The sequence below is a fragment of the Pempheris klunzingeri genome, chromosome 23, assembly GCF_042242105.1.
Source record: "Pempheris klunzingeri isolate RE-2024b chromosome 23, fPemKlu1.hap1, whole genome shotgun sequence".
NCBI classification, from domain to species: Eukaryota; Metazoa; Chordata; class Actinopteri; order Acropomatiformes; family Pempheridae; genus Pempheris; species Pempheris klunzingeri.
This window is the reverse complement of record NC_092034.1, coordinates 2,034,755-2,061,146: the sequence shown is the minus strand read 5'-3', so window position 1 is coordinate 2,061,146 and position 26,392 is coordinate 2,034,755. Positions and strand designations below refer to the sequence as shown.

Sequence of the window (26,392 nt, the reverse complement as noted above, 5' to 3'; positions counted from 1 at the left end):
AGTGAACAAAACAAGAGACACTTCTGTTCACCAGTAGTTTATTTTATGAGCATCACAGTTTAATTACAGTTGAATTACAGTAAATTACAACCAAAGCACCATTTTGACCTGATTGGTCGCTCGCAGGCGTCTTCACGAGTAATTTGGTGGGAAGTTAAAGAGGAAATTTGACATGTGGCATCTTTAACCTGTTGGTCTACAAACATTATGACTGTAACACTGATGTGTGTGTGTTTGAGGGAGAAAGACACACAGTGAAAGAGAATTACAAAGTGCTCTGTACAAGATATTTTATGTATAACCAAACATTCCAACTTTTTTAATACAAATAAAACTTGGAGACATTTCAGCAAAAGTTTAATTTAGTTTTTCAGCCTTCTTTTTGTATTAATTTTGTATGACAATTAATCTTAGTTTCATTTGTTCCTCCTGTTAACATAAGCTCATAAGTTTTATCCATTTGTTAAGTTGCTCCTGGACTGACTGGGATTTATAGACACTTGAGGAAAAAAAGGGAATTTTTTCACAACCATTGCATAAAGAAGATTAAAATAAAATTATTATGGTAAATACAAGATGCAAAACAAGCGAGCAAACCAGATCCTCCAAGCTCCCAATGTTGACTGTGTGTCTTTTCAATCAGCCGCACCAGCAGGTGGCAGCACCTTTCCTTTAAAGGAGAATCTGACCTACAGGAGTCACTCAGACACTCATAAACATACACACAATACAAATGTGCCAATATATACTATATTAGTAATAAATGCAAACTAAGAAAGTGATGTAAGGAAGAATATTTTTATCCTGAGTCTGAACTCTCAGGCTTCTTCTCCAGTCTGTTTTATAAAACACACTGTGACCCATAAGAGACCCAGAAGTATTTAATCAGTGTTGGTTTGTCGTGGGGTGTCTGCAGCCTGGAGGACATTAAATAAAACATCTGATGACAATGCGTGCTCTAAACATTCTGCACAAAAAACTAGCCTGTCGTCTTGGATTTGTGACTCTTGTGTGCTTCAGTGTTTTGTAGTTGTCTTGTTTGTGTCTGTTGAAAAACAGGCTAAAGTCTACAGTTTATTCCCAGCTCTGTATCAACCAGCCCTCTTCCTCTCTGATAACTAATCAAGTTTGCACAACTCAGCAGTGTTTCCGTCCAAACAACAAAGCCAGAGTCCGGCGTAGAGCGGCTGAGTGAAGGAGGTCTGGACTCTGTGGAGGAGAGTCATGGTGTCAGAGACGCTGTAGAAGGACAGAATACCTGCACTGTGGTCCAGGTAGACTCCGACTCTGGAGGACCAAGGACCAGAGACAGACTTTGGTTGTTTGTCATGCCAGAAGGTATAACTGTTGCCACAATGCAAAACCCAAGACACCTCATTGAATCCATATGCACATGCATTAAACCCTGATCTGCAGATACTCTTGTAAGTGACTGCTACTCCAACATACCTGCTTATCTCCACCTCAAAGTAACAACGTCCAGTCAGTCCATCTTTAGCCAAGACCTGAGATATATCAATGAATCTGTCTGGATGCTGAGAATATACAATTTTTCCATCATTAAGTGTTATTTTTCTGTTCCCCTCTGATAAAACCAGAACGTTGTCGGCTGTGTTTGGATCCATAATGATCTGACATGAATACTGTAGGAACTCAGCTCTGGTCGTGGGCTCCACTGAAGTCGATTTTTCACCAAGAATGTCCTCCATATTATCTTTGAATGCTGTCGCGTCTGCCATCATATCTTCAAAGTACAGCAAGCGATTGATCTTTGGTCTTTGTGAGTCTGTGGACTCAGCAGGTTGTGATTCAGACGAGTAGCGGAGGAGAAACTGGGTGTGATCCTCTATGCGTGAGAGCTCCTCCAGCTCACCATCTTTCCTCTTCACCTTAGTGATCTCCTGCTCCAGCTTCTCCTGAAGCTCTTTGACTTGACTGACTTCACGTTCCTGCTGGGATCTGATCTGCTGCTTCACATCAGAGGTTCTTTTCTCAATGAGATTGATCAGCGTATTGAATTTCTCCACACTCTTCTCCACTGCTTTATCAGCTGTGCGATTGATGGCCTCCATCTCCTGCTGATGCTCCACCACATCTTTCTCGAGGTCCAGGCTTCTCTGCCGGAGTATTTGCCGACGTTCATTAAGCTCCTTCTGCTTCTCTAATCTCTCTGTTGCCGCTGAGACCGTGTCGTGGCCTTTATGCTCATCCATTGAGCAGACATCACAGGCTACATCTCCGGCAGAGCACTGATCAGCGTTAGCAGCTTGGAGTCCAGTCATCCTCACTTCCTCCACTAAATCTTCCAACATGGTGTTTTTCTCCAGCACAGGCCTCGGTATGAAGATCTTTTGGCACTGAGGACAGCTGTTGACTTTCACCTGATCATCTGCATCCCAGTGGGTTTGAATACAGTTCATGCAGTAGTTGTGTCCACAGGGAAGAGTCACTGGATCCTTCAGTAGATCCAGACAGATCGAACAACAGAATTTCACCTCGACTGCGTCTGTATTTCTTCGCTGCGCCATGTCACCACTCAGTAACAGGGAACGTCAGGACTGTTTCACTGTCCCCACAGCAAATGAAATGCTTATCAGCTCGTGCACACCACAGCATATTTGCTACGCCCATCTCTGAACTGGCAGATGCAGCTGGAACCAGAAAATATACAGGACTACAAGTTTAGTCATGCTTTGCCCTCTTTTAAAACCGGTTGAGCTAAATGATAGAAAATACTGTATGATAATTGAAAACAGCGTTGGCGTCAGTAATGTGGGAACTGTACCAGACCCCTGTGGTGATTAGCTGTCAGGGCTCAGCCTCAGAGACTCCAACACCTTCAACACCAAAATACTTCATCATATTTGAAAGCAGCGTTGGCGTCAGTAATGTGGTACCAGACCATTGTGGTGAAGAGGAACTCTTGATTAGCGTTGCTCTTGCCAAAGACGTTTGAGCATGCAGCCACTGCAACCCGACCCCGGATGAGTGGAAGAAGGTGGATGGAAGTGAGCTTCCTTGGTTTTCAGGTAAATAATGAAGTATAATAGTGGTTATTAGTTAATCGGTGTCTATTTGAAACAATCCCACCTCTAACTTTGCCTTTCAGAACTCAGAAACTGCTCCATTGTAGTTAATATTGTTCCTATGAATGGGGATTTGCTCCCATTACGACATGAGAGCATCAGTGAGGTCCAACACTGATGTCGGGCGATCAGGTCTGGTCTGGAAACACGCTGATCACATTTACATGCACAAAATACTCCCGATTTTTAAAACCTGGAAAAGGCAATATCCCTACTAAGCTATACAAGGGTGATCAAATTAACATCACGCTAATATTCCAGTTTACATGCAGCCGTGTTTAAGATGCTGCACCTCTCTGCTGTGTTTGACGGGGGAGAAGTGGAACAGCTGAAATGTTTGCTTTAGTTTTGGGCTGTGTTTCAACCTGCAGCCCTGCAAACTGTGCTGACTGTAAACAAGGCGACAGGCCACATGTTTGGTAAAAGTAGTGAAGGAAGTAGAATATTTAGATATGAACTGTGGTGAAGGACAAATACTGAACTATTATAACATATGACCTCAAAATGGTGCTTGAGAAAACAAAGTTAAATATAAATTAATGCAGAGTCGATGTAATTTATCAGCATGACAGGAAGACAAGAGTGACTCGGGCAGGTTGACGTGACGCCGCTGCATCAGTTTTATTTTCACAGTTGAATGCATCTTTTCTCGATCCAAATCAGGGAATCTTTTTATGTTCGCACCCTGATCCCGACAAACATACATGTTTCATATCATAACACACATCACATTACAGATCATTGTTAGCATTAAAACGTGTCTACAGCATGTCCTCAAAACACTTCTCACATCTCCTTCCACTTCAACCCAGGACTGGATTCCCTCAAAGAATCTCGCAGTAAGAACTGCTGAGCCTCAGTTTAGATTTTAAGGTACTCAAGAAGGTAAATTACCTTTTTATGAAGTGATCCAGAGCAAATCTTTAAGCTTTTAGCTGATTGAAATCAACATAAACTTCACACTGAGATTCTTCTAAGAAAAACCAGCCCAGTTTGGTTCAAAATCCTAATTTGTCTACTGCACTTAATAATAATAATAAAAAAATCAGTCCTTAAAATGAGGCATGATGTGAAATGATCTCACACACACACACACACACACACACACACACACACACTGCATCTGATAAAAACACACACAAAAGGCCCAAAAACTACAGCCACCCCGGGTCAAATCGCCCTGAAATCCAGATGGATCGTCTCTGAATTTAACTGTCTGTGAATTACAGCTGCATTCAAGTCCCAGCGACATCCCAGTTTGTGGAAATCAGAAGTATTTTTGACTTTTGTTTGTCCATGTAGACACATTAAATTTAACATCAGAGTTTATATAAAAGAGTTCCCAAACAGGACTGAAAACCTAAGAGGAAGCTAGTAGGACACTGAGATGCTGTATTTTTTTTCTGGGAAGTGAATGCAGCACAACACAGAGTCCCTTAAATTGTTTTAAAAACTTTTACTGTAGAAACCTTTTTCTTTCACAATTAACCAAGATTTCAACAACGTTTTAATGAACTTTACGAGACAAAAGTCAGTTTTAAAGTTAATTTACCGTCACATTTTTCTACGTTTGGAAGCTGCGTTTAAGTTCAGTTCAATTTTCGGACATTTTGGCATCAAACTGTCCATTTTTTTGGATATTAGAAGACACCTGCATGCAACAGAAGGAACAAAATGGTGTCATACCAAACAGCAATTGCATAACTTTGACAAAAAAAATGCTCAAATTTTGCAATTGAGCTACAGTGATGGATACAGTTGAACAAACTGAACTGAAAGCCAGTTAAAAAAACAGGAAAAAGACAATATGGTTCCTCAACAACACTGATACTGTGCACGAGCAACAGATGGTGGAGAAAAGTCGCACAGAAGTCGTATAAACAGAAAAGATTGGAGCGGCCAGTCGACCCGAGCGTGGCTGCAGCACTAACGTCCTCCGCTGAAGGCTCCTTTTGGTTTGGTTTAAAGCAAAGAGAAAAGAATTAAGACTACTGGGTTCATAGCAGGCATAGAAGGTCAAAGGCCGAGCCACTGAGTGAAGGGGTTTGACTGGAGTCGCAAACGTTAATTCTAATAATTAGTGTTATTGTAATAATTAGCGCAAACACAGAGACGACTCATTTCGAGGTAGGAAACTTCTATAAGTTAAACACAATGCAGACTTTTACCTTTTAAGATACATAGGAAATATTCAAGCAATGCAAAAAAATGTAAATTTGATCAGTTCAGTCTTTTTTTAAACACTGATTTCAGACTTTAAAGTGCTGCCTCAACTAAAAATATGAAAGAGTGGCCACAACTACTTAATTCTTCAGTTGGGTTCTGTAAGAAAAACTACAAAATTGTTATACATGACACTTTTAAGCTGTTAGTAATACCGTAGGATGAGCTAAATGTGTTGTTACACCTGCAGTGGACGCAGTAATGAGGCTCAGTGCACAGTACTGGTAGATTACTTTGACTTTTTATTGCAGCACTTATGAGGTAAACTGTTCAAAAACTGTGTTTGTGGTAGAAATAGTTGCGATATCTTTCTAGACGTGTCATTGTTGTGCCGAGTTTTGGCCTCTGAAAAGCCTTTAAACGCATTGGTTTTTTCTTTAAACCAGATTTTAAATTGTCTCACCAGACGTAGTTTTTAATTGGTTATGAAACTAAATTTAATCTAAATGAACAAACGTGTGTTTGAGGTTCAAACCTATGGGGCTCAAACCGCTTTTCTCCACAGGGGCCGCTAAAATCCCAAATTTCGCAAAGGCGCTTGCTCGCAAACAAGAATCTGGACAAAACTGGAGGTGATTCAGCCTCTTGAGGTGACTCGCGATGTAAATTTGACTGAAAACAACCGTAATTTGCGACCATCTGTGCTGCTGTGTTGCTGAATCTGTTCTAGTTTTAAGAAATTAATCTTAAAGCGTGTTTAAAAGTGATAGATTATCATTCAAAACACCGTAAACGCTCAACGTGGCTCCGACGGAGCATCAAACTCTTCATCAGTGGCTCCGGCCGAAGGTCAAGGCCATGGAAAGGTCGTGCTAAGTTCAAAGGTCATGGTAAGGTCATAACACTGCATCAGGTCAACGCGTTACTCCAGATGACGACTGACTCTTCAAGTTTTGTTTTCTTTTTTTTTAAAAAGCGACCCCCCCCTCCCTTAATGCAGACACACACACACACACACACACACACTGAACTTCACGCTTTCGCCATTTCCACGATTTTAAGTTAAAACATTTCAGCGTGGAAGTCAAACACACTTATTTACACACACACACACACACACACACTGTTTCCTTCATCCTCAGTGATTCTTCTTCTTCTTCTATCCAGTAATACCAACAGACGACAGGATGGATGTGTGGATGGAGCGACATGACTGACAGACGACCCACTACGTCACATCTCACAGACACACGACCGTGTAAGGAAAGAGATCCAGCGGCGCCCGGTCCGGTCCGGTCCGCCGGTTGCTAGGCAACGCGCACGGCCGCATCTATCGGGAACTCGACGTTAAGGTTAGAAATCTTTCATTACAAGTTCGTCAGCATCCCTGAAAAAACAAACAAACAAACAAAAAAAATCCCTGTTTTTCCACCTGTTTTTTCTTTTTAAATCTGAATGCAGAGCCAACTGTTGGTGGAGGAAGTATTCAGGTGATTTACTTTAGTAAAAGTACAACACAGTACAAATACTACAAAAAATGCCCTGTGAGTTTGTATAGTCTTTATATTTTTACCGCTTTATTTTGGGCTGCAACTTCTGGTTATTTTCTTGATTTAATCTATTTAGGAAAAGCGGCAAATTGTAATGTTTTGGTAGCTGAAAGTAAAATGTTTGAGGCAATTATTAATTGATTAGGATTAATTTGTCACTTTTTTTTTTTTTTACATTAAATCGTATTTTAAAGGCTCGTTTTCATCTCTAGCACACTAGAGATACATGTTTATTTTCAAAAGACATTAAGAAGTGCATTCTGTGTAATATGGGACCTTTTTTGTAAAATTTTGAATTTGTAAAGTAGTTAAAGTTGGTAGATAAATGTGGTAAAAGTACATTATTTCTCTCTGTAGAGTAGAAATATAATGAAGGATGAAATGGAAATACTCAGGTGAAAGTAAATGTACTTAGTTTTTTAATTTATGAATCATTGGCTCTTCGGGAAAAACAAGTTTGTTTTTTTTTCAGGGTGCTGACACGTCATGTCTTTGATGAGATTGTTTCTTTTCATTGAAGTATTTATTTTATTTTATTTTATGCTACTGTTTCCCTACTTCACAACTGACTCACATAGACAGACACCAACAGACAGAGTGATATTTACAGAATATACAACATATTTTATCCTCCGCTGACTGCAGGCGGGAGGAGAGGCAGGGAGCTCGGGGTTCGGACTGGTTCGTGCCCTTCACCTCCATCATACTACGAGTAGAAACCTCGGAAAGGTTGTTGAGACTGTTTGTTTGTAAAACTGTTTAGCGGTGACTCAGTTCATCTGAGCTACAGTACGAAGTCTGGGGAGCAGGTGAAGGTGACAGAAAGTTGTTCTCAAGAGTTTTTGTGTTGTTTTCTTTCTTCAAAACCAAAGCCGATAACTTTTAATTAATTCCAAATAGTTTTTTTTAAAAAGTTAATGGTTTTGAAGAAACAACACGACCAAAATTCAAATGGAAAAGTTAAATTTAACCTGGAACATTAAATATGGACTTTAAACTTTCTCACCATTTTGCCACAAGTTAGATGAGAAGGTCGATGCTAGGAGGTGATTAGCCTAGCTTAGCATAAAGACATGACAACCAGCACTGCTACAGCTAAAGTTATTCAATGCTGGAACTATTCATTAGCAAACAAGAGCCCAATTAGCCTTTTTGTGTTTATATTAAAGGTACAGTGCGTAGGATTTAGTGGCATCTCGCATCTGAGTACGACTCCATTCAGCCCTAAACTACGGTGGCCTTTAGGTAAATAAGTACGATCCTTCTTTTGTCAAAATTTTAGTTCTCAATCGTCTTCCAGCACAAAGGTTAGCCAACACTGGCAACCACACAAGACCTCTTCTTCGTCTGCTGAGAAACACCAAAGGCCCTTTTTGTCTGTTCAAGGCTACTGTAGAAACATGACGGTGCAATATGGCGGACTGAGGAAGTACCTCACTCCCTTGGTTGATATGAGGGACTTGTTTTAAGCTAACAAAAACACAACGATTCTTAGTTTCAGGTGTTTTAGTTTCAATCCTACACACTGTACAATCACTGAGCTTTAGAGGTGCAAGTTGTTTTTTACGCTGGACATCAACTTTAGGCTAAGCTAGGCTAGTCACCTCCCTGCTATAGCTCCGTGCTTTAAATACAGACATGGCGTCCAACTTTTGGCAAGAAGGCATATTTCCCACAATGTCAAACAAACACAATCTGCTCATTTTCAAAAATATTTTAGTGGAAAAAAAACGAAATCAATGAGCAATATGTGTCTATACAGCCCATGATAAGTGCCAGGGTCTGAGGAGGAAAGGGCTGTGATTTAGGAAATTAAGAGGAATTCATCAGCAGCGTAAACAGGCACAGTACTCAAATATCTCCTCGGATCGGTGGGCGCCAAGCAGAGGAGAATGAGAAACGTCCTTCAGGTCAGCGGAAGGAGAGCTTGAGGGTAAAGGCAGGAGAAATGGGATGTTCCCCAGAATAAATGGAAGACATCCTGGTCGCCAAGTGGCAGGGACTACAGAGAAAACAGTCCCTTCACCTGAGGGACCGTCTCTTAACGAATCAGTTGCTTATTATCCCTATGAAAGTGGCTTGAGGCCTTTTTAACAGGCCTCTGAGTGCATCACTGAGACCAGAAGTGACTGGATGATGAAATAGGACGTGTCCAATAGCACCTTCATGGTGTCCTTGAGTTGATATGACGCGTGTCCATCAAGCAGCAGTGAGTGGACTTCATTAGCCAAAACAAAACGGGACTCCTCTAGTAGAAGTTTAATGGAGCTCATCAAAGAGGTTGTAATACTCCCCAGTACAGCAGCAACGACGGGATTTGTGAAAGTCCTCCGTGGATTTAATGCTAGTCTAGACCGGGTGTGAGGACAGTTTCCAGGTTTAGTTGGATAAAGTGGAACGTCTTAAAAGTCCAAGGAGAAACTGATTTAGTGTTGAGCCACAAAATGATTCTAGACTTCACAGTCACAGTAAATCAAGACAGTGGGAAAAAACAGAGTGAGTTATTGTTCAGTTTCCAGCTGAGAAATGGTTTTTTTTTTTGTTTTTTTTTAAACCAGAGGTGAGGGAACTAGTTTGGTCTGCAGTGGAAGAACAGGAGGAGTTGTATGAGTGCCTAGTGCCTGAAACCGGACATGTTCCAGACCATATCTGAGGGGAACTTTCCAGTGGATGAAAACGGGAAAAAGTCCTGGGCCAGAAGGCAAGGGAACTTAGACTGAACAGGATGTACTCTAGACCAGATTTGAGGGAACTTGCTCAGTTTCCAGTGGATCGATGGGGATGTGTTCTAGATCAAAAACTGGTTTTGTTTCCAGTAGAAGAAACAGGGAGGTGGTCTAGACCAGAGGTGGGGAGACCTCCAGTAGATCAAACTCAGTATGTCGTGTTCGAGTTTGCAGCAGATGAAAGGAAAATGCTGAAAAACAGCGGTGAGCGAACTTGTTTGGTTTGAAAGGAGACGTATTCTAGACCAGAGTCGAGAGAACGGGATGTGTTCAAAACTGAGGAGGTGAGGAAAAGAAATCAAGGTGAGATCTAGACCAGATTTTAGGGAACTTGTCCCTGTTTTTCATCCACAGGAAATCAAACAAGTCCAAGACCAGAGGTGAGGGAACCTGTTTAGTACAGAGTAGATGAAACTGGATGTTTTCTAGATCAGTTTGGGTATTTGTGTTTTTTCCACGAGTTGAAACTTACTTTGTGTCCAGTAGATTGAAACAGGGTAACTTCTAGACCAAACCTGAGGGAACTTGGTCAGTTTACAGTAGACTGATGGGGGGGTGTTCTAGATCGAAAACTGGTTTGGTTTCCAGTAGAGAAAACGGGATGTGTTCAAAACTGAGGAGGTGAGGAAACTCAGTTTGGTTTTAGTTCTAGACCAGATTTGAGGGAACTTGTTTGGATTTCAGCAGGTGAAAACAGGAACATGTCCTGGGCCAGAAGGCGAAGGAACTCGTTTGGTTTCCAATAGATTGAATAAGATCTCTACTCTAGACCAGAATTGAGGGATGGTTTGGTTTCCAGTAGAAGAAACAGGGAGCTCTAGACCAGAGGTGGGGAAACCTGTGTGTCCAGTAGATGAAAAGGTCCAAAAACAGGGGTGAGGGAACTTGTTTGGTTTCCAACTCATCAGAGATTTGGTTTCCAGTAGGTGAAAACAGGTCGTATCCTTGACCGGATGGCGGTGGACTTGTGCTTGACTTCCAGAAGGTAAATAATAATTTGGTTTCCAAAAGAATCAAGCAGGATGTGTTCTACACTTGAGGAGCTAAAACTCATTTAGCTGTTGCTGGACAAAAAACTGGACATGTTCTAGACCGGATTTGCAGGAACTCATCTGTGTCCAGACCAGAAACTTTATGGGGTTCCAGTAGCACGTAAGCGTGTTTGTTATGTTTGGTTTCCAGATGATGACAGCTGATGTGTTTCTAGACCAGAGGTGAGGGAACTTGTTTGGTTTCCAGAATTGGGGATTCGTGCTCTGGTTCCAGTGTGTCTCCACTGGTCTGGTCTTCAGTGCTGCTCACAGTGTTGGAGTCAACGGGAGCCTCATCCTGATCAAACACACACACATAACACAGTTTAGTATAGTTGTAAATGTTACAGTAAAATACATGTACTTTCAGATCTTAGTTTGGGACGCTTCTGAAATGCACCGTGGCGCTCATGGTGGGATTTAAAGCGTTAAAAAGAGTGGACGTCACGGCCAGAACACGATGCAGCGGCTCCCGGTGGGTTTCAGCCTCAAGAAAATATGTATTTATAAATACTGTCTGCTCAAGTTCAAGAACATTTTTATAAATGAGGCCCCTGAACACTCTTGAATCATGTAAACAGGAAGATGAATTACCAGAATAAGATCAAAACCAGATTACTAACGCACATGTAAACACACTCAGCATGAGGTTAGTATCTGTGTGTTCTTACCGTCACCCAGGGGTGGGACAGGACCTCCTCGGCGGTGAAGCGAGTGTCCACGTTCACCTGCAGCATCTGACTAATCAGCATCTGGGGAACAGGTCATGTGACTGTCAGCAGCCTGGAGGTATTGGTGGGTATTTCACATAAAAAGCTTTTAGATTCTGAAGTTTTGTTTGTACGTCCGGCCAAACGGAAAAGGTGCCGAGAGTCAAATCCAGCCTTTGTTGCTAAAGTTTTGTAGGTAACCAGACGAACCGACCGCACAAATGAACTTAAAGGGCCCTTCAGATATTGTGTCTGACAAGAACACTCAAAACCGAAAGCAAAGCCGTCATGGTGCGCGTTAGTTTGTCTGCATCTTGTAAATGGATCAAACCGCCAATCTTCTACTTGGTGGACGAGCTGATTTACTTCTGAGCCACAGCCGCTTTAACACATTAACATTTCTGGGCGTGTTGGCAGCAAAATAGAAAAATCTCGACTTGTTTGAATAAAGCAACGACAGGTCATGTGACAGGAGCTGACTATCGGAGAGCTGTACAACGTCTGGAGATGCATCAGCTCAAATGCAGCACTCTTAGACTAAACTAAAACCGTCTGTAGTTTGTTTTTTTAGTTGACGTTGGCGGTACCTTGGCTGGCAGGCTGACGGTGTCCCAGTCCGGAGACGGGAACTCAAGCTTCCCTCTGAGGATCTGATCAAACAGCTCCTCCTGGACGTTATTCTCACTGCGGAGAGGCAGAGGAGGGAAATGCTACGAACCAGCTCGACCAAAACGACATAAATTACTACATAATCACAACTTAAACTTAAATTATTTGACATGTACATCAGGTTATCGTCCATTTCTATTATTCTATTATTATATTATTGGGTTAAAGCAGACGCTGAGCTGCAGGAGGACTGAAACTGAGATGAAAACCAACCTGTCCCTGCCACTAACTAGCTAGCTAGCTAACTAACTAGCTAACCAACCAGTGGATTTCTATTATGATCATCAAAGCTCAGTCCGCCACAGAAATCAAAATTAACAGCAAAACGATCCATTTTGCGTCAATATTTTTCGGCTTTTGCTGCCGTCGTGGTTGTTAGGAGTTAATGTTGCCGTGGAAACAGAGCTGTTTGTGAGCAGTCGACCAATCAGATCGCTCGTTGCATACTTATTAACATAAATTGACATTGTTGGTTATTGGAAGACTTTGCGTTCACCGACCTTCTAAACGGAGGGAATCCACACAGCAGGATGTAGGTGATCACACCTGCTGCCCAGATGTCCACCTTCAGACCATAGCTACACACACACACACACACACACACACACACACACACACACACACACACACACACTCTGATTTAATACAGCAGAGAGTTACTTCTACTCAGACTGATTTTAAACTCTTCCTCTCCCTCACCCGGTCTCAGCGATGATCTCCGGGGCGACATACGTTGGCGTGCCGCAGACGGTGTACAGCGGCCCCTCGACCACCGTCGCCAAACCAAAGTCGCCGAGCTTCAGTGACTTTGTGCCGTCTGGATACTCGCACACCTGCAGGACACAGAAACACAAACGTGACGTCAGTAATTTAGTCTACGATGAGCCACATATTTCTACCCAATAATGTGGATACAGGACTGTTTGTGTACAACAGTTTGTTTGAATTGTTTTCCAAATACAGGAAGTTGCCAAAATAAAAGGCCAACACCCAACTGAGGTGCTTTTATTTTGTATTTCTTCTATTTTGACTGGTTTCTATCTGTGTGTGTGTGTGTGTGTTACCAGCAGGTTCTCCGGTTTGATGTCTCGGTGGACGATGTTCATTCGGTGCAGGTACTTGATGGCCCCGGCCAGGTTGAACACCATGGCGCTGGCGTCGCGCTCGCTGTACTTCGTGGAGGAGGTGATGGCGTCGAAGAGGTCGCCGCCCTGGAGGAGGAAAAGTCAGTTTCACATTTCTACGTTTTCTTTGGGGGAAGAAATAAAAGTATGACGACGAGAAGATGAAGACGAGGCACCTTGACGAGCTCCATGACCAGGAACAGCTGACTGGGCGTTTCATCCACTTCGATTAACTGGATGATGCTGGGATGTCGAACCCTCCGCAGAACCGCCACTTCGTTTTCTATCAGGTGCTCCTGGACACACACACATACTTCACATACGTCTTGTCTTTGTGTAGTTGTGGGGACACGTGTTGTCTTAAAGCAGTCCTGAGCCCTTTACCATAACCTTAACCACCACCACACCTAACCTGAACCTAACACTAATTATAACCTTAAAACCACGTCTTGACCCTCAAACACCCCTTTGAAACCCCCTGAGGACCAGGTAATGTATATATTTGTATATATATTATATTTGTATATACTGTACATGTAAACATATATATATTTTTTATTTTTTATTCCCTTTCTTTGTATGTGTGAACTGTATCTTGTATGTGTGAATCAGAACTGCTGCTGACTCGAAATTTCCCCATTGTAGGATAAATAAAGGAATATCTTATCTTATCGTATCTTAAAATGTCCTCACTATTCAGGAATGTGCTCACAAGCTCTGTGTAAACAACGGTTTGTGCCTCAAAGTCTTGGTATGAGTGAGGTAATCATCTCTGAAACGCCCGAGGTCATTGATGTTGGAGCATGAGTGCTATAAATCAGCGTTACCTTCCCACAGCAGCGAGCTTTGTCGATGATCTTCAAAGCGTATTCCTGTCCTGTCGACCTGACGATCAAAGAAAACAGGTACGGTTATCAATCATCTCTGACAAAATCAAATGTTTCATTAAAGTAAAAAAGGCTTCAAGTGTTTTAGTTTTTTTAATTCATCGTTTAGTCAACATGTCAGAAAACGGTTTAAAAATAAAGAAATTCAGGAGAGAGGCAGCAAATGTTTTAGTTTTTTACTGATTCATGACAAACAATCAGTTTAGTTTAAAATAACCAAAGTAAAGACTTTTAGTGTGAAACCATACAGACCTGAGTTACTATTTCATGATGAAATATTCCTTTTTAAAGAGTTCATAAAACAGTATGAACATGTTGATGTTATTTTAGGTACGTCTGTTTATTAATATTTATATAACTGATCTAACTGCAGATTAAAGGCTCGTAGAACAGGCTACTAATAATAATAATACTAAAAAAGTTCTGTTAAAATGGTATAAATAAATAAATAAATACAGAAAGTGTTAAAAAACGTCCCATTACTGGTCACTTTGGTTTTTGTTTGTCGACGCTCCTTACCGCTCCACGCACTCCTTCACCACGGCGAAGTTTCCGTCTCCGATCACCTTTCCGACCTGGTACTTCTCGTTGATGATGGAGGAGGAAACGGACCGATTCCCGTTCACTGGGAGGAAAACCAGGGAGAGTTTCAGCGAGCGACCAGCCAGCTGTGCGTGTTTTTGAATATTCAGAGCTGAACCCAGAAACTCAAACGTTTCTCTGTCGCCTTTTGAGTCTTTTTCATCTTTAGTCACCGTGTTGACTTCCAAACACTCCAGTCTTTTTTTTTAGGTGGTGTTTTTAAAAATTCACCTGGATACTTCAAACGTTTCAAGTAGCTGTCTGACCTTCTGTGTCATAAAGTTGCACGAGCTCTTTTATCATCACCTAAAAACCTTTCTGTCGAGGGCCGTGCTGCTGCTGTCTATCGTATAAAATATAAAATATCACATTCAAAACTTTACTAAAAGTTCTGAAAGTTAAATTATTAAAAGCAGGTGTCAGTGTTTTCCTTTTCATATCTGGATTAATATCATGTGTTCATCTTGTATTTTACTGCTGTAGATGTTTAAAGTTGAACTAATTTTATCTACTTTATAGGTTGTTGGGTAGTTTATTCTACAGCAGCGTCTCATATCTCTAAAAATCTGACTTTTCAGCAGAAAACCAGCCTGTTTTCAGCTCTGTGACGACGCTGAAGAAGGAGGAGACGTTTCTCAGCCATTAAAGGTACGCTTTCATCCCTCTGTTCATCCCAAACATTCAAAGTCAAAATCAGCAGATTTGGAGATAAAAGAAGAAACGTAGAGAGTTAAAAGTACAACATTTGTCTCTGAGATGTGATGGAGTGTAGCAGAAGTAGAAAGCTGCATGAAAACTGAACTAAAGCACTTTTTAAGTTTCTGTTTAAACTGGGCCTAAACCTTTAATATATCTATTTAAATTAAAAATCTTATTTGGTCCCAGCCAACGATCAGCGACAGTTGCCCAATTTGGTTGGTAAATATCTAAAAAAATGTCTTGCTGTGGTTTGATTTTGAACCTTTAAGGCTTTCAAAGAGTTTCTCAGCACTGAGGAAGATTCAGGATGATATAAACATCACACACCTTCGACAGCGGCGTCATCGGGCTGACCGGGCTCTCCGTTCATATCTGTGGAGGAACCACGATGAGGAGACATCTAGTGAGGAAAAATAAGAAGATTTAGATTTAGACAGACAGAAGTGACGGACAAACATCCACAGAAAGAAACATTATGGAAGATGTTTGGCTGTGAGTTCCACAATCAGACAAACTGGTCACAATCTAAATCAATACATCGATCAATCTGACCTTGAGGGAGCGTCGTGTCCCGGGGCTGGTGGGGGAGGGGCTGGACCTGGACGACTTCCCGGCGGACTGCGATCCCGACGCCTCATTGGCTGCACGAGAGAGAAAGGAGCCGTCTGGTTGGTTAAAACAGTCTGGTAGTTATACTTTGGGTTTGGATTCCCTGAGCTGAGAGCACCAAAACTGACCCGACCAATGATACCTGGAGATCAATTTTAGCCTGATTTGGCCCTTTTCCCCCCTTTGAACCACACTTTCTTAAATCTGGCAGCCATATTTGGGTTCTCCGGTGCTGGGACCCCACCGAGGGAGCCGGCATTCGGCCGTAATTGGTCCAACTGAGTTTGGTATCTGGTAAATATCTAAAATATTAGTAGAAAATATAAGTTACAAAGACCAAAATATGTTTAATTTGAGGATATTTGGTGGCGCCAAAGACGATCCTGTTACTGAAGGGTCACAGGTCTGAGTGGGCGTGGCCACTGGTTTGTCGGCCGCCATTTTGAAGCTTCAAGTTTGCCGTCGGCATCCCTTCAATGATTGGTCAGACAGCAGGTAGCCCCGCCCTAAAGCTACGTCCACCTCTTTGTTACGGGCTCACTGGTTCATACCTGGGCAAGGTGACTTTGTTCTGGGCGCACCTTTGGGTGGAGTTTTGGCGGAGGAGAGGCCGGAGCTGCTCGGACTCTTGGTGGACGTAGTTTTCGGGGCGGCGGTGGCGGCGGAGCGAGAAACCTTGACTCTGCACTCTGTGGACACGAATAATACGTCACATGAACCAGAAACAGCACACGACACAACACTAACTGCACACAGACGTCCACCAATCACCTGCAGCTGCTTTCAGTTGAACATTCCGTTGCTATAGAAACCGACGGTGTCAGAGTTCCACTGTAGCAACAGTTGCTAGCCGTCGGCCATTTTGTGCTGCCTAACAAATGTTAACCAGCAGCTTTTATCAACAGTGTCCCTACATACAAACTCTTTATTACAGCCGTTTGTTGATTGTTGATTTGTTCATTTTGTTTTTCCATGACGAGTTGGCTGAGCTAGCCATGCTACGCTAGCCGTCTGAGGCTAGTTTTAAGTAACTAACTGTTGATGTATGTGGACTAACTGGTGTATTTACCTCCTGTGGACTGTTTTACAGTTTCATAACTGTAAAACTGTAAAAAAGTCTGAACTTTTTAAACAAAGCAAACCTCGCTCTGCAAACTAACCCAAACTAAACAAAAATTACAAATTAAGAACATGTTGTTTCTTTTCTAATAGAAAAAAGCTAACTTGAGTAAATGGAGTTAAAGTCTCACCGTTGACGAAGGCTGTCGCTTTGCTGCTGTGTGTGAGCACGAAGTCGTCCTGAGCGTAGCGAAACTTCTCCGGCCCGCACGCCATGAACACGTCGTCATCGCCGAAGAAGTCCTGCAGACAGGTCAGCTACACACACACACACATTGATTAATCACACTTTTGGGAAACACTTGTGTGTGTGTGTGTGTGTGTGTGTGTGAGACAAAGCAGACAGCAGCTGGGAATACTCTAATCATGTTTTGCCTCCAGCGACACACACACAAACAAACACACACTGTGCTGTCTAGGAACTGTCTTGAGGATTAAAAACAAATCGTTTCATCTAAAATGTCCCAGATTTAGGCAGATAGACGATGGTGGGGGGAGGCAGAGGGAGAGAGGGGGGAGTCGACAAAATGTGGGAGACAACCGAGCGAAGAAAGACGGGATCATCGGAGGTGAGGCAGGACGGATTAAACAGCTCTGAGCCTTAACTGAAGTGAAAGTAGCATTAAAGCGAAGTAGAAATACTCCATTACAAGGCATCATGGCGTCATGGTGACGGCGTGACGCATCACAGAAATGTTTAAAAGAGCCGACTTGTATCGTGACGAGAACTACGAAAGTAAAGAATCTGTTTTTAGAGCTCATGTGAAATAAAAGAATAGAATATTTGTGTTAAAATTTGAACGTGAAGAGAAACAATAAATGCAGTTTAAGTACAAAGTAGCATGAAATGGAAATACTGCAGTAAAAATACTACAAATCTGTATTTAAAGTGCAGAACTTCAGCAGATGTACGCCACATGAGAGCAGAACAGGGACGTTCTTCCACCCGTCCAGCTAGTAGGGTAGCTGCCGTAGCTGTGAGCTAACGGCTAGCATGCTAGCGCTAGTCCGCCACAACAGAGCTGCTAGCTTCTCTGTGGCTCCTCTGAACATCGCTTCATTACGAGCTGAGAGCTGAGAGCTAGCTAACTCGCTAACAGGATTTCAATGTAGCGATTGTATCAGAATGGAATGGAATCAAAGGGAATGGAATGGAACGGAACGGAATGGAATGTTGGCGTGTGCTGGCGTTGCCCGGCAACCAGCAGAGGCTCCAGTAACGCTGCAGGACTTGTTTTTACACTTTAGGGAGCGTCGGCGCTGCCGACGGCTGATTTGACCACCTGTGGGCGACACCTGTTCCCCCCCAGCGTTAATGCTAAGCTAGGCTAACAGGCCGCAGCTTCCTGTCGCACAGAGAAACACTTTCACCGCTGTGGTTCTTTGTGTATTCCCACAGTAACTTGACACTTTCTCTCCTTTTATCCTTCCTCACTCTTTCTCTCCTCCTCCTCCTCCTCCATCCCTCCTTTCCTTTCCTCCCTATTTTTTGTCCTTGATTTCACCTCTCACCCCTTTTCTCCTCCCTTCACTCCCCCATTTTACTTTTACTAAACGCCTCCGGAACTGCACAGCCTGTGTGTGTGTGTGTGTGTGTGTGTGTTCAGGGCAGTGAAGGGGTTGTTACAGGATGTCTGGTTGCCATGGTGACCACACTGCAATGTCGAATGTGTGTATGTGTGTGTGTGTGTGTGATGGGTTTTCTATCCCACTGCTTCAAGTACTGCACAAACTGAAAGGACGAAGGGAGGACACACACACACACACACACACACTGAAGAGTTAAGCCGTCTGAGGCCGACACAATAAAAGCCTTCGTTATGACACACTGCCTTCAAAATAAAAGCACGACAAACAGTAATAAAAAAGGCTACAGTTGACTGTGTGTAATATATCGTTGCTGTCGGGTCAGAGGGCTTCAGCTGGCAATTATGTTCATTGTCAATCAATCTGATCATTTTCTCTGTTCATCAATTACTTATTTGGTTCAAAAAATGTCAATAAAACCCCAAGATGACTTCTGATACGTCTTGTTTTGTCCAAACCTCAAAGTTTACTGTCACAGAGGAATTTTAAACTTTAAATTTTAATCAGCGAGTACCCTGACGTCCTATCAGGACTCTTTTGTGCCGCTAATTCTGCCTGATTTTTCTTTAATTCTGCTGTTGCAGTCTGAATTTATAACTTTGTCAGATATTATTTCACCATCTACTCATCTGTTTAGCAGCACTAAAGCATTAAGTATAAAAATCATATTAAAAAAAGTTACATTGAACAAATGTAGAATTTGATATGAGCTGAGGATTAATCAGGGGAGATTTGTGTTTTGATTAATTAAGAATTAAGAATAAAGCTAAAAGGCTGTAATGTAGCGGATGCTTTTATTTTGAAGGCAGCATATGCTAATAATGCTTTTATTCTCTCAAGGCTGATGCTGCAGCGACATCTGAATAAATACAAGTAGGGTTGTGCTTAGTGGGTAGTCTAGTGTGTGTGTGTGTGTGTGTGTGTGTGTGTGTGTGTGTGTGTGTGTGTGTGCGTGTGTGCGTGTGCGTGTGTTTAAATCTGACTTGTCTTCACTGCAACAAGCTCACTGCCGTCGCTGCTTCCCTTCAACTTTCTGTCATTGTGTCACAGCCGACACTCTTATCGGCAACTTCAAAGTGTGTGTGTGTGTGTGTGTGTGTGGTAAAAATAGTCGTGCCAGCGAACTTCTTTAAATCCACACTCTTTAACTCAGTACGAGCGCTCAAAGGAGTTTCGGGGAGGATCAGAGAATATTCAGAGTCTGTTCGACATGACGAAGGAAAAACTGACTTCGGCTGACGGCTGCAGTTCCACGGCTTTAAACACACATTTAGCTAAAAGCACCAAATACTGAGCCTGAAAACAGACTGAAGGCGCCGTCCTGATGTTCAACACACTCCAGGAGTGATGCAACTTATTCATACACTTATTGTTTTATGGGAAAATGTCACAGAAATCAGACCAACAGCAGCCAGATTGTTGCACAATTCAGCCAACTGTGTTTCACTTTTACACATTACGTCAGATATTATCTGTTCTGTACTGTCACCCACTACTAAAACTATTAAATACCCCAAAAAGGACATTTTTTGGCCTCTAAATGAAAAAGGTGATAAATAGTTGCCTAAGGCTGCAATATAACTGCTCCTGATCACAGTAGGTCCACTAAAAGAGCTTGTTTGATCCACTGACAGGCTCAGAGTGTTATTCTAAGTGTGTGACAGCATCATGGAAAGGATCCCTACAGAGAGAGACCTGGAAGATCCTTTTGGTTTAACCACAAACAGCTGTTATAGCGCTCTCTGCACACACACCAGACTCCATTCACTAAAACAGGGATTTTAGCTCACAGGACACAGGAGCTGCTGGTCTGCTGCTGCCTCCATTTGTTAACTTCTTTATGTTATTGTGTGTTACTCAAATATTAAGTTGGGTCAGAACTCACCCTTTAATACACCAGAGTCCCACAATAACACAAACTAACTAACTTATTGAAACATTAGTAGACCAGGAACTCCCTGTGTAAAATTGCTGTTTTTGTTAATGGAGTCTGGTGGCTTTGAAACAAGTGATATAACGGCTGTTTGTGGTTAAACCAAAAGGATCTTCCAGGTCTTTCTCTGTAGGGATCCTTTCCATAATGCTGTCAGACATCTACCAGTCATTCAACCACTAAAAATATGTAAAAATAGAGCCAGGGTTTAAAAATACCAGAGTTATCCTTTCATATGGACGACAGCATTTATAGCACAATAACATAATTCGATCATTTCATCCAAATAGAATAAACAGAAACAACAGAACTGAATTATCGTACAGAACCTACTTTACCTGAATGTTCCTGCATTGTCTTAAAGAGTAAAACCACCACCACCACCTCACCTGCTTCCCGTCCAGCGTGTAGAGCCTCTTCACGGCGCCGGAGTCCAGCTTGATGGCCTCGGTGATGTCGGCCAGCACCTGCTCGAAGGAGTGAGCCGTCTTCTTGTTCAGCAGGATCCTCACCGCCTTGCGAGGCTTCACGCCGCTGCGGATCACCGTCACCAGCTTGGGCTTGATGAAGTCTTTGCTCTCCCGGCCCTCGCGGCCTTCGGGACGATCTTTGGAGGCGGCGGTGCTCGCCGACACCCCCGCAGACGCCGTGGAGGGCCGGCCGGAGGCGCCGGAACTTCCAGAGCCGCCGGAGCCCGTCCCAGGGGCGGCACCGGGCTTCCAGCTGGGGACGGAGATCTTGGTGTAGTCGACCTTTCGGTAAGGCTCGCTGGAGGCACAGACGTAGCACTCACCTGGGCGGAGGAGGAGAAGAAGAAGAAGAGGAAAGATTATATTTCTGCATATTCCAAAAAAACACATAAAACATTAAGAAATAAGGGAAATGTTGCGATTAAAGTGACCAAAAATCTAAAACTCAGTGCTGAAACATCATTTTCGGGGCTCTGAACATCTTTTTTTTACCCTTTCTGAGGCCTCGACTCTCTTAATATACGAACACGAGTACAAATCCAGTTCTGTGAGGCAACATGCAAACAGCTGGCATCATTTGTTTTCACCACAGCTTTGGCTGTTTGAATATCTGTGCAGCAGTGATATCACATGATATCACAGAAAAGTTAGAAGACCAGGAATTCAGAAGAAAAAAAAAGATAAACTGCAAAAGTTTCCAATCACGTCACCGTAGCCAAATTCTTCAGGTAGAAAATGAAAAGAAAAATAATAAACTATTCTGAAAGACTCTTTGGACACAAGTATTTCCAGCAGAGGGTTTAGCAAACGCTCTTTTAAAAAAAACACACCTTAAAGAAACAGGCTCGTTATCATTTTATCGTCTTTGACCGCTGCAGCTTCAATAATAACTACATTTGTGTTAAATCTCTGCGGCAGGCTGCAGCCGCTTTTACCTTATATGGCTAAAAAACGGTTCATCTTCTCTCTCTCCTGGTCTTCCTCTACCTCGCTCCACACACACACAAGCCCGCCAGCCTCTGTCAGCACACACACCTTTTATCCCTATTACATGTTCACACACAGACACACACACACTCTGCATATCTCCCTCTCTCTCTCCAGGTGTGTGTGTGTGTGTGTGTGTGTGTGTGTGACCTTGTCTCTCCACATGCCGACTCTCACTTTGTGATCCAAACCGGCTGGACAGTCTCCGCTCAGGGTTTCTATTCAAACACCTGCTTGCGTGACGCCGCCGCAGGTTGGAGGTCACACGGGTTCGACTCCTGCTGGAGGCCGTGTCGGGACCGGTTTTTACCTTTTAATCTTACTTTAATCAATTCAACAGTCAATCAACATTTTCACTGCCTGCTTGAAACAGCTGTGAAACCCCGAGCTGTTTTTACAGACTAAACCATTCTTCAGTTAGACGACCAGAAAAGTCACTTAAAGCCGTTCATCAATAAAAATACCTCAAATATGTGGATTTATGTTGCTGTGGATTCAATATCTTTGATTGTTTTTAGCATGACAGCAGCTAAAATGTTGTTTCACACATTGACTGTTTATAAGAAGAGGACGAAGCCGCCTTGACGCCATTTTGAAGCCGCAATTTTGGTTTTATGGTAGTCGCCATCTTGGTTAGTTTTGATAACAGTAGTTAAGCATGAAGGCCGCCTCTGATTGGTTATTCACAGCGTAGCCCCGCCCTCCCGGATTGGATGGAAGTCAATGATAAAATGAGCCGACTTCTCTCCTGATCCATCAGCTCAGTGAACAGTTTCTGCTCTCAGTCTCTAGTTTACAGTCTTCTTCAGCACAGCAGGATGTTCATTTAGGAAACTATGGTCCATTAAGAGGAAAATACACCAGGACTCCAAAAAACCAAGATGGCGACGCCCATGAAGCCAAAATCCAGGCTTCAAAACAGATGACTTCTTCTTATAAACAGTCAATGTGTGAACAAATGTTCTCTCAGCTGCCTTGATGCTGAAAACACGTGTGAGCCGCCTTTTTCTCCACACAGAAAATTGATCAGGAGTCGATGAAGAATCCGACCAATATGGAGCAGAATCAATGATGTAATTGGTATCAATAAAACCAATCACAGCTGCCTACACAACAAATATCACCTTTAAAACATGCACCACTCCGTTAACACCCACTGGCTAAATGTGGAGCTGGAAAGCAGCCAAACAAACACACCTCCTCTTCCTCCTCTTCCTCTTCCTCTTCCGTCACGCCCCGCTCCGTTTATAGTTCATTTATTCCACGTAGTGTTTTAGTTCGTCTCCGGCCGAGCAGTTTCCCGGCTCCAGCGCTCATTAGCGAACATTACAGCCAGTCGCACATCAATATTGATGATGAGTGCTGGTCTGTTTCAGCCTAAATGGCTTCAGACGGAGACGAAGAGCAGGACTGGACTCCACGGCGGTTAGATTACAAAGAAATGTCATTATATACTTTTATATCCAAGCTTCATGTGAGGAGGACGAACCGGCTGTGCTTCACTTTCATGCATTTATAGTTGACATGTGGCTCAAAGGTTCATGGTTTGATCCCCCAAAATCTTTAAATCTTTATATGAATGGACGTTAAATTGCAGCAAATGCTGTTTGCACCCAGGAAAGATGGTATTTTATGTTCTACCTGAGCTTTTATGTTTGTATCTGACTTATTTTAACCCAAAACAGGATCTTTTCCTCAACATAACGCAGTAGTTTTGGTGCCTAAACATAACCAACCTGCGCCTGAAAACAGTTAAATTATATAATTAAGTTTTCTTTTATTATTACCAAAGTTTACAAATAAATAAATGTGACACGTGATTCAAACCACTTTTTTCTTTTACCCAAACCAACTTAAATACCCGAACTGCAGCCATCTGACTATTTTAGATGCTCAGATTGTTGTATTGAACATTTTTTTAAAATTCTGCATTCAGCATTTTGAGATTCTGCGTCTTCTTCAGATCAGGAAGTAACACAGGAAGTGATGTGTAACCCAACAGGAAACCAACAGCTGATTCAATGTCAACTGTAAAATCTGTTACGGATGTGAAGTGGATTTTATTCCCGTTGTGACTGCATTGATTATCCAATTACTCTGCTGCTGATGTGCACAGGAATGAATAATTCAACTATGGAAAAGACTGACGGAGAGCAGAGAGGAAGGAGACAGCGAGGGCGTTTACGGAGGACGGATCAATCGATTGATCTGTGGAGAGAGTGACAGTCTCTCTGGACTATCACCACTTAGTGGTAGTTGACTATTCTGTGACTTTACAGCACACCTGAGGTCCATTTATTCCTATGAGAGACTATATCTGACTTATTTGTCCACAATAAACCGTAATATTTAAAAGATGCACCAATAGGAACATCAATACGATACCCAGCCCCAATATCGGCCTTTTAAAACCCATAAAACTCGACAACAAATGCACCAGAGGCAGATACCAGACAGCTCAACAGTATTATACTGTACGTAGCCGACTTTAAACACAGAACTCAACACAAGAACGCAGACAGAACAAAACAAGCGCCGCTGAAACTGGAGGAAAATATACTTTTTAAAACGATAGTCGTGTGAATTATTCGATCGAAATCATGGCCCACATGCTTATTTATCACTGTTAAATTATTGTTTTATAGGGTTTTTATTGTGCTCGTCTATATTTTATTTACACTCTTCATTTCGCACCATCTCTTGTGGAAATGTGTGTGATAATAAACGATCCTTGAATCCTTGAACGCCCAAACTGACATTGAAACTGTGGAATATTACAAATACTCCTCAAGCTATGCAGAAGGTCAAATTATATTCTCTGTTTTTTGCACAGAAACAAATCATGTTTCTTCTAAACTAGTCGAAAGGCCATTGTTCAATCTGCACTCACTCACCAATGCATCATGCATGAAATGGTGTGTTGTTCTTCTTTAACAAACAGGACAGAGCAGCATTGTATGTATGTTGTTGGCGCTACTGCAAAAACTACCAATCTGCCGTCTGCCGGCACTCAAACACAGCAGCTACACCAAACCGTGAATCCTCATCGGCCGCCGTAGGTTCTCCTGCACACCTGGAGAGGGAGGGCGGTGAATTAACTGTGAACAAAGTGAGCAGAAAGTTGTCCTACCTTCCACCAGCTCGTCCATACTGGTGATCTTCTTGCCGCCATCTATGGTGTAGATGGCACGCACCCCTTGCGGCAGATGCAGGTTATCGGACAACGAGCGCGTCAGCTCCATTAGCAGGGCGTCGTAGGAGCGGAACCGGTCGCTGGAGACGGCGTACACCAGACCCTTGAAGTACCGGTCTCCGTTGCGGTAGAACCGGACTTTTTTGGCCTTTTTCTCCGAGGTGAGTGCCTGCAGGGTGCGGGTCCGGTAGTAGCTGCAGTTGGCGCTGTGGGCGGGGCTGGGGACCAGGCTGCTGCCCCTGGAGCTGGGGCCGGACCCCCCGCCGCCGCCGGCGCTGGAGGAGGACTCATCTCTCTTGGAGCGGGTGGAGCGTCCCCGGCGAACCTTGTCGCGTTCGTCGAAGTGCTCCAGCTCGAGGGTCTTACTCAAAGACATGGCGAATAAAAGGTCCAGTACCGTTCAGGAGGGTCTCTGCTACATGAGATTCATCCTCCAACAGCCAAAAACAGCAACTCCTCTCCTGGTTATCTGGTTTCTAGCTGCTTAGAGCGAGAACAACTTCGCTTTGGACTTAAGAACTCGCTGTGTAGCACCTTCGTACGCTTGTAGGCCCTTCAGCTGGTAACTTCTCTACCAAGACGTTTTTATAATCCTATTAAGAGCGAAACAGAACCAGTAGCTCTTTTGTGGACACGGTAGGCTGGTTGTAGTCCTCAAAATGTGGTTTTAGACGCTCTAAAAACTCTAAAATGCTTTGTAGTCCAGTTGGCCTGACACGTAGACCTGTATCCTGGAGATCAGGTAAATCCAACCTTAACACCACAAAAGAGAAAACAAAACGGTCCAACAAGAATCCAGGTGTTTTGTTGATGCTTTAATCCACAGACCTACAATGATCCATCAGGTCAGGGTTCGGTGATGTGCTGCAGGCTGCTTGGACGCCGTAGCTGGACGGCAACCACCAAAACTCTCCGTCTTCACCTTTTCTACAGCAGTACTTTCCCAAAAAACTAATTTCGAGCTCGACTGAAGAACGCCAAAGCCATGAAATCCACAGCTGTCCCAAACAAACGTCCAACTCTCTACTGGACGCAGTGACCTTCCTGCAGCCTCAGTAACAACGGCTGTAGTCCGGCTGATCTGGCTCTAAATCCAGAACATCGTAGCGCAGAACCCGGTTCAGTCCCGCTTGGATTGTAGTCCTGGTAATCCGGTTTGTTTTGGGGTTTCAGCTCCGGGTCACACTTCAGCATCCCTCCATCCCTGACATTTAAAGAAGAAGAAGAAGAAAAAAGAGCTGACAATCACATGGTTTACTGACGGGAA

The 26,392-nt window shown here is 43.0% G+C and overlaps 2 protein-coding genes across 2 annotated transcripts; both read right to left on the bottom strand.

The window, feature by feature from the left end:
• Window positions 1-119: 119 nt before the first annotated feature.
• On the bottom strand, window positions 120-2,509 carry LOC139223080 (tripartite motif-containing protein 16-like). The gene is made up of 2 exons (XM_070855006.1): window positions 1,450-2,509; window positions 120-1,209 (listed from the first exon to the last, which is right to left on the bottom strand). Exons 1-2 carry the CDS (start codon window positions 2,418-2,420, stop codon window positions 1,119-1,121), a joined length of 1,062 nt encoding a protein of 353 aa, XP_070711107.1. The 5' UTR covers window positions 2,421-2,509; the 3' UTR covers window positions 120-1,118.
• Window positions 2,510-10,728: 8,219 nt separating this feature from the next.
• Window positions 10,729-25,501, bottom strand: LOC139222622 (serine/threonine-protein kinase DCLK2-like). The gene is made up of 15 exons (XM_070854446.1): window positions 25,063-25,501; window positions 20,865-21,268; window positions 17,087-17,213; window positions 16,388-16,525; window positions 15,780-15,868; window positions 15,555-15,627; window positions 14,466-14,571; window positions 13,887-13,944; window positions 13,236-13,355; window positions 13,000-13,146; window positions 12,635-12,768; window positions 12,436-12,513; window positions 11,854-11,950; window positions 11,228-11,308; window positions 10,729-10,854 (listed from the first exon to the last, which is right to left on the bottom strand). Exons 1-15 carry the CDS (start codon window positions 25,499-25,501, stop codon window positions 10,729-10,731), a joined length of 2,217 nt encoding a protein of 738 aa, XP_070710547.1.
• Between the last annotated feature and the right edge of the window lie 891 nt (window positions 25,502-26,392).